The 20065-nt window shown below is 38.2% G+C and overlaps 1 protein-coding gene across 6 annotated transcripts in view; it reads right to left on the bottom strand.

Moving 5' to 3' along the window:
- Positions 1-13456: 13456 nt before the first annotated feature.
- Positions 13457-20065, bottom strand: part of FREM1 (FRAS1 related extracellular matrix 1) — a 167164-nt gene continuing 160555 nt past the window's right edge. For 5 of the 6 annotated variants that reach the window (XM_058431746.1, XM_058431743.1, XM_058431745.1 and 2 more), the window contains 2 exons: positions 16181-16266; positions 13457-13688 (listed from right to left, as the gene is read on the bottom strand). In XM_058431746.1, coding sequence (XP_058287729.1) covers positions 13489-13688; positions 16181-16266 — 286 coding nt within the window. In that variant the 3' untranslated portion in view covers positions 13457-13488. The remainder of the gene's footprint in view (positions 13689-16180; positions 16267-20065) is intronic. The other variant, XM_058431747.1, reaches the window with a different exon arrangement.

Below are 20065 nucleotides of genomic sequence, written 5' to 3'. Positions count from 1 at the left end.
AGCTTTCATGGGGAGACAGCATCACCAATTATTAGTGCATTTAGTACCAAACGCCACAATGAAGGGTAGGCCTGAGTTCACGTGAGTGAGCCCAAGCCTGCTAAGTCCACTTCCTGGGCCAACCCTCGACATGCATGAGAACCAGAGGGGCCAATCCCAGAATCCATTCATTTCCATTTACAGTTCAGGCTTTCAGCAGAATCTGACTGTTTTCAACTTGACTTGGGTTTCTTAGGCACTAAGATGTCTTCAGGAACGCTAAAGACCTCAAGAAGATACCTAAATAAAAAATGTTTTCATATGCTGGTGACACTTTTACAAAATGGACAAGATAAGAGGCCCATGAGACCCAGCCGCTCAAGACATGTTGAGGTGGTTTGTCTCCTTTTCAGAGCTCCCCAGTGTGCCTATGAGAGGACAGCAACAGCTACATTTTCTGTCCCTCTTACAGACTCTCAGAAGACAGTTAAAAAGAAGCCCAGTGCTCTCCAAGGGCGAACAGAGAGACTAAGTTCTTCCCTAAAAACCCATCTTAAATCAACAAAAGGTGAGAGGCAGTGTTGAGGTGGGAGGAGGACATTAGAGTTAAACAGGACAACTGAGAGCTGGAAAAGGACATTTGGATTGAAGGATTCAGGGGAGAAATCTGACTGGGGAGCATGCCACTGCCTCATCACTACCTCTCTTTTCAAAATACAGAATAGCAATCATGTCATGGCAGGTTAGATTTTTTTTTTTAACTCAGAAGAAAACAGGACCTTTTTTCTTATTTTCCAAGGAACAAGGAAAAGGGAAAATTAGGATATATGATTTCCCCTTAAACCTTTTAATAAACAATTTAGTTAATTATTCAAAATGTAGGCTCCCTCCTCCCCTCTCCGTGGAAAAGACACGTGAGGAAGAGCCCATTCCCTGAAGCTGCGCCTTTAACTGGACTAATTCTTTCATTCTTACAGCGCATACCTGAGTGCCAGCTCTGTTCTAGGAACTGGAGATAAGTGTTGAGAGTGTCTTTGTTCAGGTTCAGGTCTAGTGGATTTTGCAATCTATAGGGACAGCCTAGTATATTCAAAATAAGTTTTACAGGGAAAATCTGGGCCAGGCATGGTGGCTCACGCCTGTAATCCCAACACTTTGGGAGGCGAAGGTGGGCAGATCACCTGAGGTCAGGAGATCGAGACCAGCCTGGCTAACATGGTGAAATCCTGTCTCTACTAAAAATACAAAAATTAGCTGGGCATGGTGGCGGGTGCCTGTAATCCCAGCTGCTCTGGAGCCTGAGGCAGGAGAATCGCTTGAACTTGGGAAGTGGAGGTTGCAGTGAGCCAAGATCATGCCACTGCACTCTAGCCTGGACGACAACAAAGGGAGACTTCATCTCAAAAAAAAAAATAAACAGAAAATTTAGGCAGGCATCATTCCTGCACTAATCAGGGACTTTCGGGTAGAGCCAAATCCCAAAGACGTAGTGAACTCTATGCTTTATTTGTGCTAATTTTATTCAATAATAAATATTTGTTGAATTCAAGGAAGCACTGTAGACATGGTGCAGTACATTTCTCTTATTTTCGAGTAGGTAATAAATACGCATAGTAACAAAATTCAAATAACACACACAAAAATGCACAACGAATGGTTGATCTTCCTCTGACTCTACCCCAGGCTGCCTATCCTTGCCATGGAGAGAACCATTATTATCAGTTTCTTTATTCAATCTTTTAAAACTGTCACCCAAAGATACCAAAACGTGTGACCAGTGGAAAAGGACAAATATCAAATGGTGTAACTGCCGACAAAAAAAATCCCCATTTCCACTTCAAGGCACTGATGCTTAGATTGTCTTTTAAAGATTAGATTATTCTGTTTGTAGTTTCAGTGATCTCACTGCCCTCTGTTCAAAACACCCCCCAACAGTAGTTTGCTGTATTTTGGGTATTTTGTTTTTTGCATCTGAAGATGTATCTACTACTGTCCACAAGTCATGGACAATATCTACATGTGTCTAATCAGCTCCCTACCAAGGGTGCAGAGAGGGCTCCTGCAAATCTGAGAATTAGGCCAAGGCAGCCTGAGCTGTCCCTCACCATGTGCCCCACCTTCCTACCTGTCCATCCATCTCCAGTGCCTGTGCCTATACTTACAGCCAGTTCAGGATGCAGTCACTGATGCAACATCTCTGTCCTGCTCCTTCTTCCTCATCTTTCAAATTTACCTTGTCTGTTTTTCCTTCTGTAGAAAACTGATCTCAGAGCTAAGTAATGTCAGTGGAAGTATCTCTGGACTTGAGGCCAAAAAAACTAAATCTGATTCCTCGATCTGCATTACAGCTTATAAACTCTATGACATCAGGCACTTAACTTTATGTCCCTGAGTCTGTAGCGGCAATATTACTTGCCCTGTCTTCCTCATTTAGTCCACGGTGTTTCTTTTCACCCTGAATCTTACTATCATCCTGGGTGACTTCAGTGTCCATGTGGTTGGGTTTGATCATTAGCATTCCATCAGTATCCCATGGAAGTCCCATTCGATACCCTGGCTGAAATCTGACTGCTGTCATGCCAATTGGCCTCCCCACCCCCATTACATTCTGACCCCTGTTACTATCAAGAACAGCTCTACCTCTAAACTGTGAATTCACATTCCACTCTCATAACAACATTGAGTTGTTTCAGTTCCTACAGCATCTGTCCCCTACTTTATCATTGTACTACCACCATTGTCATGAAATAATTTTTGACTGAACATTTGTTTAACATCTGCCTCCACTTCAGATTTTTTTTTTTTTTTTTTTTTGAGACGGAGTCTCACTCTGTTGCCCAGGCTGGAGTGCAGCGGCGCAATCTCGGCTCACTGCAAGCTCCGTCTCCTGGGTTCACGCCATTCTGCCTCAGCCTCCCTCGTAGTTGGAACTACAGGCGCCTGCCACCACGCTCGGCTAATTTTTTTGTACTTTTAGTAGAGACAAGGCTTCACCGTGTTAGCCAGGATGGTCTTGATCTCCTGACCTTGTGATCCACCCGTCTTGGCCCCCCAAAGTGCTGGGATTACAGGCCACCACGCCCGGCCCAGATTTTAAAGTCCATAAAAGTAGGGTCTTTTTAATCATCAGCTCAGGCTGTAGCACAGCCTTTCACATAGTAAATGCCCTAAAATATTCATTTAATAATAAATGAATTATGTAATTAATTGATTAACATATTTAAATTCTTTGTCTTCATTTTCTTCCCTATCCTGCTTTAATTCCATGGTCCATCACTTCAAACTTTTGCAATATTTTCCCTAGTCCCTTTTTTATTCTCTCACACCCATCTAATAAAAGTCCAACACTGGGCCTGGGCGTGGTGACTCACGCTTGTAATTCCAGCACTTCGGGAGGCCGAGGGAGGCGGATCACCTGAGTTCAGGACTTCGAGACCAGCCTGGCCAACATGGTGAAACCCTGTCTCTACTAAAAACACAAAAATTAGCCAGGCACAGTGGAGCCCGCCTGTAATCCCGGCCACTCCGGAGGGTGAGGCATGAGAATCCTTGAGCCCAGGAGGCAGAGGCTGCAGTGAGCTGAGATTGTGCCACTGCACTCCAGCCTGTGCGACAGGGCAAGACTCTGTCTAAAACAACAACAGCAACAACAACAAAAAGTCCAACCCTGAAAACACCCAGCTGTTCATCTTCCCTGGCCCATGCCTGGGATACGGAATGCTTTCAGAGACACAGACAAAATGGGCAAAAATGGATTCTATACAAATTTCCTTCTGTCTCAACGGAACCCTCAACTCTGCTCAGCAATCCTTCTCATTCCTCTACTTAACTCACTTTTCATTTTCCATGTGGGTTAGTGAAAATCTTCTCTAATTATCTAAAACCTTTGACTGCTCTGCCTCTTTCCTTGTTTTCGATAAATGACCCCTTTTTCTGCAGAGAAAGATAGAACCTATCAGATAAGTGAGTCTCCTTACATTTGACCATCAAACCACACCAGTTCGTTTCTCCTTTCCACACTGCTGTTGGAATCACATCCTTTCCAACCAACTTTACTCCATAGTCTACCCTGAATTGTCAAACTTTTGCACTCCACTGGATGCTTTTATATAATGTTTGATCATTTCAAATTTTCTTGATTCCATAGAAGTTTTCAGGTTCTGTACTTCAGTGTTGTCTTCTGCCTTTTCCAGTCAAATATTGGCAAGCTTTGCCCCTACCCAACCTCTACTTTCTCACACCCACTTCTGGATTTATGAGGGAGACATCTCCCCCATGTTACTGAGATGTATCTGGGACTCTGAAAAGCCAAGTTTCCTTCTTGATTCGGCCATTCAGTGATTCCTCGGGCTTGTCTTAATTTGGGTACATGCATATCTTTCTAACAAGGAAGACAGGATCCTCACGGGCAGGGATTATGTTTGCTGGAGACTACATTGTCAGCAACTTTGAGAAAAAGGATTTTGTTTAATGCATTTTTCTGTCTCTTTTCCATTTCTGGTCCCTCAGTCTACATTTAGGAGGTGAATGGATGTTTGTTTTGACATACTGAGTCCAATAAAAATGTGAAAGGAAACTTCTGACATAGGCCCTTGTTGCGTTTTACTTTCTAAGAAGTATCTCTTTGTCCTGGAGAACTTATACTTAATTCCCTGTCTTTAGATTCTATTTTAAAATCAAATTTCCATGGAATCTGGGTCTAAACCATTCTTCATTTCCCAGCCTGGCCACAGTCTCAGAGCAGGCCTTTGAACATTGTCACACCAGTCACAGTTCCCAGGCATGTCTCCCCTGAAGGATAATCACACTCCTAAAAAAGGTAATTCATGCCAGAGGACTATATGTCTGTTGGGTAACTTTATGCAGCTTGTAAATTGTTTTACTCCAGTTGGAGCATGGGGGTGGTGTATCACCAACAGAAATGAGTGTAGGGGGCATCTGTCTGAAAACTGTTCCCCCACTGGCCACCTTGCCAGTTTCTGCTTATACAATGCAGGCAGCTTGGGGGAACCATATTGTCCCTATAAGCTCATAACACATGGACAAATGATTAAAAACACATGGAAAACAGTTCCACAGCTAAGCTAAAATTCAGATGGGAATGGAAAATCAACTTGCAAAGCTTTCAACTGACTCAGGGCCAAATGTAGGACAGAATGTGAGCAGAAGTTGCCAAAAGAGAGGGAAGTTGGGGAAAAAAGCAAGTCACGGATAGGAAACCTAAAACAATGATGCCTTGTATTGACAACACTTCTCTAAGGCTCTCCAAGAGTAGTACCCAATTCAACTCTTTGGAAATCTTAAGACCTTCATTTCATGAAAGAGTTTAGACAGATTTATATTTTCTACCCTCTATAAACAAGAGTTGGCTTGACTATCTTGGCAACACCTAGGCAGAAACATAATCTTAAGTATCTTAAGTAACATAAATATTAAAAGATTACACATTTTTCCTCCGAGGTGTGGGAATTAAGTAACAAGGTGGCATGAGGCAAACTGTGAAAAATTGTGACAATAAAATGAAAAGCAAAGCACAACTTTCCAGTCAGGGTTTACTTTCTGTTGTACCTGATGCTGGGCCCAGGTTTGCCATCAAGCTGGCAGGCCTTAGTCACATTTGCAAAAGTTCAACTTGGTTCAAATCTTAAACTCTAAGAATCCTGTTATTTGTGTCTAGTCACTAAAATGACCTCAGTGATTCTACTGGGTAGGAAATCTATAAGCAAGAAAATAATTTACTGGAAGCCAATCCCTGCTGGGCCATTCTGTGTAGCTTCTGCCCTGAATCCTTACTGACTCCCACATACACTGAACCACCCTTCTCTCTGACGAGCACCACTTAGACCTTCAAGTGTTGATTTGGGGCATGATTTGCAAACAGTCCTCCTCAATATATACAACAAATGTGTTCTTTCAATGCTGAATGTAAAAGGAAATTGTGAAAATATGGCTCCATGGAGGAGCTATGCTCTTTGGGCAATAGAAAATAACTATTACCCAAGTCCAATCCATTAACAAAGCAAATAGGATCACCCTTTCTGTCATGTGAAAACTATTCCCTAATTTATCTCTCTTTAGAATGAGATTTCTGTATCATTGATCACATCTGAAAGCGAGACATCCTGGGGTTTTAGAAAGGACTCCCTTAGTCATCTGGATTCCTCCAAGAACTGAAAACACATGTTGAACACAAATGTCCTAGCACACAGGAAAGCTCTCACTTGTGATACGGCAACTTAAAACCCTAATTCTCCCACCCCCAGCTCCTCCTTCCTGCTGGGGTTGGTTACTGGTGAGAACAAGCACTGCTTGAAGTTGTCACCCTATTCCAAGTGTGGTCAATACTATTCCATTGTAGTCAAAAAATATATTTTGTATGACTTGAATCCTTCAAAATTTATGGAGACTTATTTTATGTCCCAGAATATGGTCTGCCTAGTAAATATGTCATGTGAACTTGAAACGAATGTACATTCTGCTGTTGTTGGATAGAATATGCTACAAATTTCAATTAACTTTGTTAATAGTGTCCATGCTTCTATACTCTGAGTTTTCTGTGTACTTATTCACAATCCTCAATTATTGAGAAAGAGGTATTGACATTTCTGACTGTAAGTATAGATTTATCTATTCTCTTTGAAGTTCTACCACATTTTGCTTCGTGCATTTTAAAACTTTGTTATTAGTAGGCCAGGCACAGAGGCTCATGCCTGTAATCCCAGCACTTTGGGAGGCCAAGGTGGGTGGGTCACCTGAGGTCAGGAGTTCACCAGCCTGGCCAACATGGTGAAACCCTGTCTCTTCTAAAAATACAAAAATTAGCCAGGCATGATGGTGGGTGCCTGTAATCCCAGCTACTCAGGGGGCTGAGGCAGAAGAGAATCGCTTGAACCCTGGAGGCAGAGGTTGCAATGAGCCAAGACCACGCCACTGCATTCCAGCCTGGGGCAACAAGAGCAAAACTCCATCTCAGAAAAACAAACAACAAACATACAAACAAACAAAACTTTATTAGTACATAAATGTTTACAATTATGTTCTCTTGATGTATTGACCTATTGACCCACTAACATTATGAAATAAACTTCTTTATTCTTGGCAATATTCTTTGCTCTAAAATTTGCTGTGTCTGATATTAATCTATCCATTCTGGCTTTCTTTTGATGAGTTTTAGTATGGTATATCTTTTTCCATTCTTTTACTTTTAATGTGTTTATTTATATTTAAAGTATGTTCCTTGTAGGCAGCATATAGTTGGATTCGAACATTTTTTTTTTTTTTTTTTTTACTGTAGGATAAGTTGAGGTTGACTGCTTTTGGAAAGCAAAAATACACATGGGGATAGAAGCGAAAGGTGAACTCATGCGTCATTGCTTGGAAAAAGTGTTGGGGGTTACCATGAGGCCTTTAATGGAAGTGTTGGTTGATTTTTGTTCCTTTCTGTCTTAAGATAAACTAAACTTTATTGCCTTACAGAATATAAGACCTATAAAAACTGCTCAAAATGAAGTTATATGTGTAAGTTATGAGGATAGTATATTCATTTCCTGCACAATCCTGTTCTAAAGGCTTGTAAAATTAATTTTGAGAAAATCATGGTGTTCTGCACATTACAGACATCCAGACACACTTTGCCATTAGTAATAGTCCCCCCGTGATTGATGGAGGGAAAGGAGAGGAAGATCAATAAAACAGCACCATAAATTTAAAATATGTCAAATCAGCATTTCATTCCCTTTAACTGTATAAACAAATAAACAAAAACCTGGGTGAGACATGGGGCAAAGACTGAGTAATGTATCTTGGATGAGAAAGAGAAACATATAGCTACATCAACCCATTTATAGCTTTTTAAAATAAGTTTTATATGGTGATTTTAATCCCATTTTTATTGAGATACACTTCACATAAAATTTACCATTTAAAACAGTATACTTCAGTGGTTTTTAGTATATCCACTGTTTCTGCAACAATTACGACTACAACTATTGTAACTCCAGAATATTTCCATCATCTCAAAAAGAAACCCTGTACCTATTGGCAGTTAGTCCCAATCCTCCTTCCCCCACCTGGAAATCACTAATCTATTTTCTGTCTTTATAGATTTGTCTATTCTGAACATTTCATATAAACTGAATCACAAAATATGTGACCCTTTGTGTCTGCCTTTTGCTTATGATAGTGTTTTCAAGTATATGGTGAATTTTATTATACTCATCATTCAAAGATGAGTATATTTTACTTGAATATAATAAAACTATCTGCTCAGAATGCCAATAGATATGTGGAATAATTAGAAGAGATTTAGCCTAAAATGTGGAAGACCTCAGTTCTAGTGCTGATTTCTTCACACAGTAACTTTCTCTGTTGTAACATGAGTATTAAGTAAGATGATATCAAAGGTATCTCTCTTTAATTTGTTACTCTAGGAATCCCTAAGATATAGAGACATGTACTCATCATTTTGGAAAAAGTAATTGTTACAAAATCAATTAACTAGATATAAAAACTTTAGTTCCTAACTTGATTCTGGAGACAGAAAATTTGGGACAGCTGCTATCAATAACACTTTGACCTGATTAAAAGTTAGGAAGTTAATATCAGTTTCTTAATCAAGAAAGAGGTATAACAGAATTCAGCCTGAGCTGTTTGTATCTGTGTGTTTCCCTTCAATTAGGAAAAGGGATAATGTAATCACTGATTTCCACTGTGACTTCCTTCCTGATAAAAAGCTTGAGGTGTAAAAACTATTATAAATTTGCATATATATGCTATGCTTTCATACTTCTGTTTTTATCTTATTCCCTACAATATCTCCAGTATCTGGAACAATGTCAGTTGCATGGTTGGCATGCCATGTTCAATATTTGTCAAATGAATGGTGGTTGGATGTATGGACACATGGAAGCGATACAACGAAAGGCCGGTCTGACCAATAAAGATAAAAAACATATTGACTTTTCTCCTCCATCCCTTGCTAAACAGAATCACTAAAATCTAAAACCCAGGTGCCTCCAGGAATAAGATAAAATGTTAAAAGCTAAAGGAAAGTGTCTCAGAACTTAAAACGAGTTTATTAATTTTGCTACAACACTAGATGCAGTACATTTAATATGCTGCTTTGTTGCAGAAATTAATCAGCACCAGTTTATGGTTTAAATTATACAGAACCATAATGTAAATTAAAATATGTGCATATCTTTTTGGTTGTATTAAAAATAAACAAAAACAGAAATCAAATTAATGTCACCTGGTTCATTTTCACCACTTCTTGGAAGGAGATGAAGTGATTATCATATGTTGCTTAAGTTTATTTTTAGCAAATAGATGCTATGTTTTTGTTAAAGACCAAACAATCGGAAGATTCTGAAAGGCTAGACATTGCTGAGCTGGACTGATGCCACTGGATACGGTGGGCCTTTTCCTGAGGTGGCACTGAAGTTTGGGGAGAAGAGCTGGGTACATTCAGGTCCTTCTTGATGCTTTCCTTCCTAGCTACCATCAGTTCCCATCGTCTTCTCTTCAACCCTTCTCACCTCTCTCTCCTGTAATCTCTCATTCCCATTCTACCCATTACTCCAATTCCTTCCTTCCCACTCCCATCAGAAACTATCAATCAAGGCAGAGAGAACCTTGACAATCATTTACTTCTTTTCCCCCTGAGTCACAGCTCAATTGTAAGAATAAAATGAAGGTTGTGATGAATACCGCCCATCACCCGAACTTGTCTGAATTTCTATTTTTATCTTCTTAAAATGACTTGGATTTTCCAATTTAATTAATGCTTTCATGATCAGGAATATTTTTAAATATTCTTGCAGAATTTCTAATTGTTATAAAAATCAAAATGCTCACTCTTTATGCTAACATTTGCAATCAGTTCAGTATCATTTATCATTTATATTGCAGAAATGTGTAATAAATCTGCCATGCTGACAAGGTTCTACATAGTTGACATAGTTCTAGATTTCCAGTTTTAGATGGTTTATATAGTTTTAGAGTTCCAGTGGAAGGAGTGGCCCTTGAATCCCTCATTTCCCAAACTTCTACTTCCTTCCTAGGACTTAACCCTTTAGGTAAACAACTATTTTTTCTTTAGCCCAAATCTCACATTTCCATACTGCAAGAAGCCTGTGGACCAGAAGGAATTTGACAGGAGCTGGTAAGAGGACCTTTTCAAGGAGAACTACAAACCACTGCTCAATGAAATAAAAGAGGATACAAACAAATGGAAGAACATTCCATGCTCATGGGTTGGAAGAATCAATATCGTGAAAATGGCCATACTGCCCAAGGTAATTTATAGATTCAATGCCATCCCCATCAAGCTACCAATGACTTTCTTCACAGAATTGGAAAAAACTACTTTAAAGTTCATATGGAACCAAAAAAGAGCCCACATCGCCAAGTCAATCCTAAGCCAAAAGAACAAAGCTGGAGGCATCACGCTACCTGACTTTAAACTATACTACAAGGCTACAGTAACCAAAACAGCATGGTACTGGTACCAAAACAGAGACATAGATCAATGGATTAGAACAGAGGCCTCAGAAATAATGCTACATATCTACAACTATCTGATCTTTGACAAACCTGACAAAAACAAGCAATGGGAAAAGGATTCCCTATTTAATAAATGGTGCTGGGAAAACTGGCTAGCCATATGCAGAAAGCTGAAACGGGATCCCTTCCTTACACCTTATAAAAAAATTAATTCAAGATGGATTAAAGACTTACATGTTAGACCTAAATCCATAAAAACCCTAGAATAAAACCTAGGCAATACCATTCAGGACATAGGCATGGGCAAGGACTTCATGTCTAAAACACCAAAAGCAATGGCAACAAAAGCCAAAATTGACAAATGGGATCTAATTAAACTAAAGAGCTTCTGCACAGCAAAAGAAACTACCATCAGAGTTAACAGGCAACCTACAAAATGGGAGAAAATTTTCGCAACCTACTCATCTGACAAAGGGCTAATATCCAGAATCTACAATCAACTCCAACACATTTACAAGAAAAAAACAAACAACCCCATCAAAAAGTGGGCGAAGGATATGAGCAGACACTTCTCAAAAGAAGACATTTATGCAGCAAAAAACACATGAAAAAATGCTCATCATCACCGGCCATCAGAGAAATGCAAATCAAAACCACAATGAGATACCATCTCACACCAGTTAGAATGGCCATCATTAAAAAGTCAGGGAACAACAGGTGCTGGAGAGGATGTGGAGAAATAGGAACACGTTTACACTGTTGGTGGGACTGTAAACTAGTTCAACCATTGTGGAAGTCAGTGTGGCGATTCCTCAGGGATCTAGAACTAGAAATACCATTTGACCCAGCCATCCCATTACTGAGTATATACCCAAAGGACTATAAATCATGCTGCTATAAAGACACATGCACACTTATGTTTATTGCGGCACTATTCACAATAGCAAAGACTTGGAACCAACCCAAATGTCCAACAATGATAGACTGGATTTAGAAAATTTGGCACATATACACCATGGAATACTATGCAGCCATAAAAAATGATGAGCTCATGTCCTTTGTAGGGACATGGATGAAACTGGAAACCATCATTCTCAGTAAACTATCGCAAGGACAAAAAACCAAACACCGCATGTTCTTACTCATAGGTGGGAAATGAACAATGAGAACACATGGACACAGGAAGGGGAACATCACACTCCGGGGACTGTTGTGGGGTGGGGGAAGGGGGGAAGGACAGCATTAGGAGATATACCTAATGCTAAATGACGAGTTAATGGGTGCAGCACACCAACATGGCACATGGATACATATGTAACAAACCTGCACATTGTGCACATGTACCCTAAAACTTAAAGTATAATAATAATAATAATAACAATAATAAAAGAGGATAGGTGTGGCATCTTTTGATTAAACACCAGAAACTGCTTGTGTCTCACAGAGAACCTGTACATTATGCCAATCTGGAGCCTACCTGTGACATCTCAGGTAAGGACCCTCTGACGCTATAATTACATTTAGATTTAAGTAATAGGCAGAATGTCTGGATCATATTCTAATCTCTCTTTGTAAATGTTTCTATTAATTACAACCTTGAGAAATGAACTGAAATAAAAAACAGCTTGCCACGTTTTTATATCCCAGACACCGAACTGACTTTCTTCAAGCAGTTTTAGTGTCTACAACACTCAAGGTATTTTTATAATAAAACCAGCACCAGAGCTCTAGCCTACTTGATAACCCCATTTTGATTCTGAAGTTACATTGGTGCTCATAGAGCAAGTGACATTTGGCACAACCATATTTCTAAGTGATTATGAAAAGAGAAAAACTTTAAATAAATGTTTCAGACATAAGTTCTAATTTCCTATAACTGTTAAACCTTGATTTCAGAAGGGAGTTCTGGTAAGGCTGCAACATACTTCATTGTTACGAAAATGTTCCACTCTGCTGAGATTATAAATTAATAAGGTAACTTTCCATTAGAGAATCTAGTTAACATGGCATTTCTGCACATATTAAAGATTTAAGGGTGGCTCAAAATTCCTCAAAATCCTTTCCGAGAATGTAGGCTTTCAGGGGCTCTGTTTTCAGTATTATTTTTCTCTGTTCATCAGCACAGTTCATCAGGACACTTCTGCGGAAGCAGTATTTTTCTTCCATATGTCAGCCATCACTCATACTTACTCTTTATCCCAAATATCCTTGAGAAATGCTTGTCAGTACAATAAACACAGAGGAAGAGATTATGTTGCTTGAAATTTCTCATGACTCTGTAAGGCTGGGGAAACCCAATCATTAGCTTTGGGATGGTACAATGCCAACATTCAAATTGGAAAGGGAGATCTGTTTCATGAATGGTGATGAGTAGAACTCTGAAGTACAGGCAGCCCCCTGAATTCTTACCTGAACTAGAGCTTTGTAGATGAGCATCCACCTACAAGATTCTTTCATGTAAAGTCTTTTTCATCATAGAAAATTCTCTTTTTCAATCCCAGCCTCTAATCTTAGATTTCACATTTAAAGGGCTCCAAAGGGATAACTTTGCAGTTCAACTTTGGTTTAATGAACTAGTAGAGTTAGCTTCACTCAGACTAATGTGGTAGGAGCACCTACGATATATATTTCAGAATAAATTCATTAGAGATAATGGGACCAAAAAATTTTTTTAAGCAAATCCAAGGACTATGAGACTGGTGCTCCCTGAGATTTGGAATGGGGTAAGGGTGAGGGTCTTCTGGAATAAACAAATCTTACACTTTATAATACTGCTGGAATTTATTTTAAAAGGTATTGAGATACAAAAACTGTATCTTATCTTGTAAAAAATATTTATTTATCAATCTTTCTGGCACTACTAAAAATGTTCCATTTTCACTGGACAGAATCACAAAGGTATACCCACTCAATCATAACAATTTGTTTTCTATGGAGCAATATTCACAGATCCTGTGAATAAATAGGTGACGAATTCCAGGTGGCCACCTGTAGGGTCTGTTATATTTAGAGTTTTCTGGAACACACATAATTATGAGGTTTGGCTCTCCTACAGTCTTTTGTTTGCCATTTCCCTTGTCTTTGAACCAAAACACAGCTCTTTCCAAGCTTGGAGCGTTGAGAGGGCCCTCTTCTCCCATTGGTGAAGGCAACAGGTTCACCACCAATCCACTCCCAGTGGCCAGCACGCACTTGGTCATTCAAACCTAATGTGAACCAAAAGAATGTGCCAATTACTTTTATTGCATTTATACTTAGATATCATATCCAACTGTTGCTCTAAGCTCAGTTATCACATGCAAGTGTGGGCCCAGATTCTAAAACAAGGGATAGGAACTTGGAATACTCTAAGACACAAAGGGTCAAACAAATCCCAGTCCAATTCCAGCTCCAGCACTTACTTGCTAGATGAGCATCTTTGGGCAGGTTACTCAACCTCTCTGAGTTTTAGTTTCCTCATCTAAGGAATGGGCATAAAAATAGTACATCTAGCGTTGTTTTGAGGATTAAAAAAGATAATGCATGTAAAGCTCTTGGCATATATAAGTGTTTAATAAAATGGCAGCTATTATTATTATTCATATCATCCTATGTGCAGAACTCCTATCACAGGGAAACAGATATTCTCTTGCCTATTGTTCTTCTTCCTCATTATTTAAATGTCCTGGTTTTCATATTTGAAAGTGGCTTACTATGTATTATTTTGAGTCGGGAGGTTAAGATGTTTCAATCTGCTACAATTCCAATAAAAAGCAGATTTTCTTGACTTGCCCCTCTACCTCCACTGGCAAATTCTGCAAATTACACTTTAATGTTGTAAAGCTTCTGTAATATTTTCTTCAGCATTCCCCTACTCACTCTTTTTCATAATAGAAAAAAGAATAAAATGAGAAAGGAACTCCCTGCCATAGCATGATCCGACATTCCCCAAATCAAATTTGACCATGACAGTCCTAGATACATAACATTTTACCTTCCCCCAACTGATTTTCAGTCAGTATTTTTGGGTGGAATCAAATGAAATACTTTTGGTTAGGAATGGCCTCCCTGAATTATTGATTGGATGACGTTATGCCTAAGCATATTGTGAGGACAGAGCCTTACAATGAGTCATTATGCATGTAGAGAAAACTTATCCTCCAGCTTGTCTCTTAATACTCAGTTCATTTCAGAATTTAGGGACCCACTGAGTACTGCAGAAATATTGAAAAGCCAAGAGAGGGAACTATTACAGTTCCCTCAAATACAATGCCTTTAAAGACAAGTAGTGGGGATACTGACTTTGATGTGCCCTGAAAATTCTGCTTCTAAAGTGGTTTAAAAAGATTTGTTATTTGGCTGGGCATGGTGGCTCATGTCTGCAATTCCAGCATTTTGGGAGACCGAGGCGCGTGGATCAACTGAGGTGAGGAGTTCGAGACCAGTCTGGCCAACATGGTGAAACCCCGTCTCTACTAAAAATACAAAAATTAGCCAGGTGTGGTAGCGGGCACCTGTAATCCCAGCTACTCAGGTGGCTGAGGGAGGAGAATTGCTGAACCCAGGGGGCGGAAGTTGCAGTGAGCCAAGATCGCACCACTGTACTCCAGCCTGGGCGACAAAGTGAGATTCTGTCTCAAAAAAAAAAAAAAAAAGATTTGTTACTGTTGTTAAAACTGTAGAAAATATTAAGACTTCAGAAAAGAGGGAATAAAATTAAAATCGCCTAGATTTAACAGGGTCTTGCTCTGTTGCCGAGGCTGGAGTGCAGTGGCACAATCACGGCTCACTGCAGCCTCAACTTCCTAGCCTCAAGCACTCCTTCCACCTCAGCCTCCCAAGTAGCTGGGACTACTATTAGCTGCCACCACGGCTGGCTAATTTTTAAATTTTTCATAGAGACAAGGTTTCATTACGTTGCCCAGCCTCATCTTGAACTCTTGGGCTCAAGCAATCCTCCAGCCTTGGTCTCTCAAAGTCCTGGGATTACAGGCGTGAGCCACCATGTCCAGCCTACCTATAATTCTTGACTGGAGGTAAGTCCTATATTATATGTGTATATATATATATATGAATATATGTATATATTCCAATATGTAAATATTATATATATACACATATATAATATATATAATTTATTTACATTTATACATACACCACATACATATAATTGGTTTTATTCTAAATTATTTCATACTTTATATGGGTGTGGACCCTGCATTTTCACTTTGCACTTTGCCATAAATGGAATACACTTTACATTTTATATGTAATATAATGTGCATCCAACATATATTTGTTAAATGAATTAATAAATAAACATAAGGCAATTTTTCATGTCTATTATTTAACGGCTTGCAAAACATTAAATCTTATATATTCCTTCATGTGGCTATACTATAATTTATTTAACCATTCTTCAGTCATAATAATTTCTAATTTTTTACTTTTAGAAAAGTTATTGCATTGAATTCTCTTGCCTGTCAATCTTACCACATCCCTATTTATTTCTTTGAGATAGATGTCTAAAAATGAAAGTATTATGTCAAAAAAAAAACGTTTAAGATGAGTTTTAAAAGATAAATGGCTAGATCTATTGGTTGCCATTATTGTAAACCACAATCATTTAACCCATGGAAGGGAGTAGCAGGGTGGTGGTGCCTGTTTGTTTCATGTCCTTGCCTCCCTCCTCAGTGCAGCCTCCCTCCCAGATACTTGCCTATCCAAAAGGACTTTCTCCCACCAATGTCCCAGAGCCACCGCATGTGCTGCCTGGAGAATACAGTTACAAGGTTGCCCAGGTATCTACATGCAAATGAAAATGAGAGTATCAGCAACAAGCAGTTAACATTTCTGCTGATACGAAATGCAAAACAGAAATAAAAATAAGTTTAAAATACACAAAAAAAGCATGTATTTAAAAAGAACTTTCTAAGATTTTAATAATGCAGTTTTATTTTAAAAGTAGCTGCAGGGTGGGGGTAGGTGACATCAAAGAAAGTGATGGTTTATTATAATATCTGGGCTTTATAGCTTAAAACATCAGTAGGTTTTAAAACATAAACAATAGGTTTCAAACATCTTTTCGGAAAATCAGCAACTGCCTACTTATAACAATTACTAAGCAATGGCAACAAAAGCCAAAATTGACAAATGGGATCTAATTAAACTAAAGAGCTTCTGCACAGCAAAAGAAACTACCATCAGAGTGAACAGGCAACCTACAAATTGGGAGAAAATTTTTGCAACCTACTCATCTGACAAAGGGCTAATATCCAGAATCTACAATGAACTCAAACAAATTTACAAGAAAAAAACAAACAAACCCATCAAAAAGTGGGCAAAGGACATGAACAGACACTTCTCAAAGCAAGACATTTATGCAGCCAAAAAACACATGAAAAAATGCTCATCATCACTGGCCATCAGAGAAATGCAAATCAAAACCACAATGAGATACCATCTCACACCAGTTAGAATGGCCATCATTAAAAAGTCAAGAATAAACAGGTGCTGGAGAGGATGTGGAGAAATAGGAACACTTTTACACTGTTGCTGGGACTGTAAACTAGTTCAACCATCGTGGAAGTCAGTGTGGCGATTCCTCAGGGATCTGGAACTAGAAATACCATTTGACCCAGCCATCCCATTATTGGGTATATACCCAAAGGACTATAAATCATGCTGCTCTAAAGACACATGCACACGTATGTTTATGGCGGCACTATTCACAATTGCAAAGACTTGGAACCAACCCAAATGTCCAACAACGATAGACTGGATGAAGAAAATGTGGTACATATACACCATGGAATACTATGCAGCCATAAAAAATGATGAGTTCATGTCCTTTGTAGGGACATGTATGAAACTGGAAACCATCATTCTCAGTAAACTATCACAAGGACAAAAAACCAAACACCGCATGTTCTCACTCATAGGTGGGAATTGAACAATGAGAACACATGGACACAGGAAGGGGAACATCACACTCCGGGGACTGTTGTGAGGTAGGGGGAGGGGGGAGGGACAGCATTAGGAGATATACCTAATGCTAAATGACGAGTTAATGGGTGCAGCACACCAACATGGCACATGGATACATATGTAACAAACCTGCACATTGTGCACATGTACCCTAAAACCTGAAGTATAATAATAATAATAATAAATAAAATAAAAACATTTATACAAAAAATTATTTAATGACAAAATACTATTCTTCTCATAAGTGTATTTCTAGCTGGTATAAATTTGGCAAATACCAAGTTAATTTGATGAGTAAGGTAACCCAAACTATTTAGATAAACTTACTTTAGGTTTAAATTTGCAGCTTAGTGTGTTTGGCCAAATAAACATATTATTATGACTCCTTCATTACACTCAATGAAATGAGTATAGCCCCAACTGTCAAACCTTCATATAATGCATAGAAATTACAGCACTTGTTTTTATAAACGTATGTAAAATATTTTTCACAAAACAGAATTTTTTATAAATTATTTTTGCAGCTAGCTGAGTTATTCCTAGAAGCAATATTTGATTGTGCCTAATTCCCCAGCAGTGCTCATTAAAACCTCTTTAAAAATGCTTTAAGTAAAAAGCCACTAAGTAATTCTTTCTTTCTTCTTTAAAAATAAAAAAACAAAGTTTCAAACAAGAAACAAATATATCATGTATACATATATCGTAACATTACATTGTACCCCACAAATACATACAATTATTATTTGTCAATTAAACATAAAATTAAATTTTAAAAAATAATTTTAAACATTTAAAAAATCAAGAAAAAAATTAAATCACCATGATCTTTTTGCCTGGTTAATATCCATTGATATGAAAAGAAAAGTAGGAAACAAAATTAGCAACACATTAGATTAGTTAGCTGTTGAATTTAATTTTATTCATTTTGCCTATGTCTTTTCAAAATTCAGATCCATTTCTCTGCTTTTATAGACTAGATACGGTGAACATAATTTGTCTATTTTTAAATGATTTTCCCCCTGCTAATAATAGTACTTTGCTGCTGTCTGATGCAATGATGATTTCTAGGCCTTCTTAGATATATAAGGCTCTTTGCCCCTCCACTGAATGGCCTTAGACCACTGGATTGAGTTTTGTGACTTGGCTCTGAGCTCATTGTTGACTCTCAGCTCCTGTCTGACAGTTACAGCAGGTATGATGAGGCATCTCCTCTCCTCCCCTCCCCATCACATCCAACACGGTCATTCTAATGCGCTGTAGGCTTAGAACACACAATATGAAACTTGTGTTAAATATAAGCTGAGGGATGGCTTGAGGGACTGTCCCAGTCACTATGACATTTTGTACAGAGCATGAGAGACCAGGGTTCCACTTTCTGATTACCCCTTAATTCCCTGACTGAATTCCCTAATTCTCTTACTGAACTAATTCGCTTACTGAAATTCCCTAACTTTGCAGCCACAACTTCAGCATCAGGATATAATGGGTTTTATTCAAGGATATTTAACATCTTCTCTAGCTTGAAGATTCCTGAAGCTATCTTTAAAACAAACTTGGGAAAATCCATTTTAGCTGCTCAAGTACAATTTCGGTTTTCTTTTTGACTCTCCAAAAAGCAAGAGTGAGATGGGAAGATAGCTCTGCTTCAAGATAGGTAAAATGTTAAGAGCATAATTATTCACAAAAGAAACATTTAGGTATTCATATGTTTATTATTTTATAAAAATATCACTCCTTTTATTTTATGCTCACATACATATAAAACGTGGTGGGTATTATCTGTATAGGCGTATATATGGATATAAAATTATAAATAGATACACATACACAAATATTTGTAGTATAGAATTAGAAACAGAAGCTTTAATTTTTCTGGTTATAGAAATAAACCTCTACTTCTCTGAAAATTTTTGATTAAGTATAGGTAGATTTCAGGGTAACTCTAGGATAGGCCAGCAGGGGTTCCAGACACTCCTGTGGGAAAACAAAATGGCTTCATAGATAATGCTCTATAATAATAGAATTACCAAATGTACAATGACTGCCTGAGGAAATGAGCAGATGAGATTACAATATGTAAATTCAAGAAGTGCATAATCTAGGAGTCTGGCTCCTTTGACTTAGAAAAATAATAAAACACCACTGGGGAGGAAAGAAGACTGGAGATAAAGATTAAGTTGAGTTAGCAATCTGGTTAGGGACAAAGGATAAAGCAAAATTTGCTGTCCTTATGGAAATATGGGTGTTGTGAATGACCCTCTGTAAAAGACTTTCAGAAATATTTGTTAAATGAATGAATCTATAAACTAGGAATTTGATCATACCCTAGGTTTGCCTTGAAAGGTTAGTTTGATTCAAATCCAAAGGAAACTTAGGGTCCATAATTTAATTAAAATCTTAATATGTGTTTGCAGTAAGAGAAAATCAATTATTAACACATAATTTTGAAAATCTACTTTGGGTTACCTCAACACATAGTTAAAATAGACATACTTGTCAGTACATCTATGATGAGAAATCTGCTATGCTTAGGGGACCTGTTTTAGAGACTATAAAGATGAAAAACTAAATTCTATCTCTTTCATTTACTTCCTTGTATGCCTGTGAGCAAGTGATT

This window comes from Hylobates moloch, unplaced genomic scaffold, assembly GCF_009828535.3.
Source record: "Hylobates moloch isolate HMO894 unplaced genomic scaffold, HMol_V3 SCAFFOLD_19, whole genome shotgun sequence".
Classification (NCBI taxonomy): domain Eukaryota; kingdom Metazoa; phylum Chordata; class Mammalia; order Primates; family Hylobatidae; genus Hylobates; species Hylobates moloch.
This window is presented reverse-complemented; position numbering and strand designations above follow the sequence as displayed.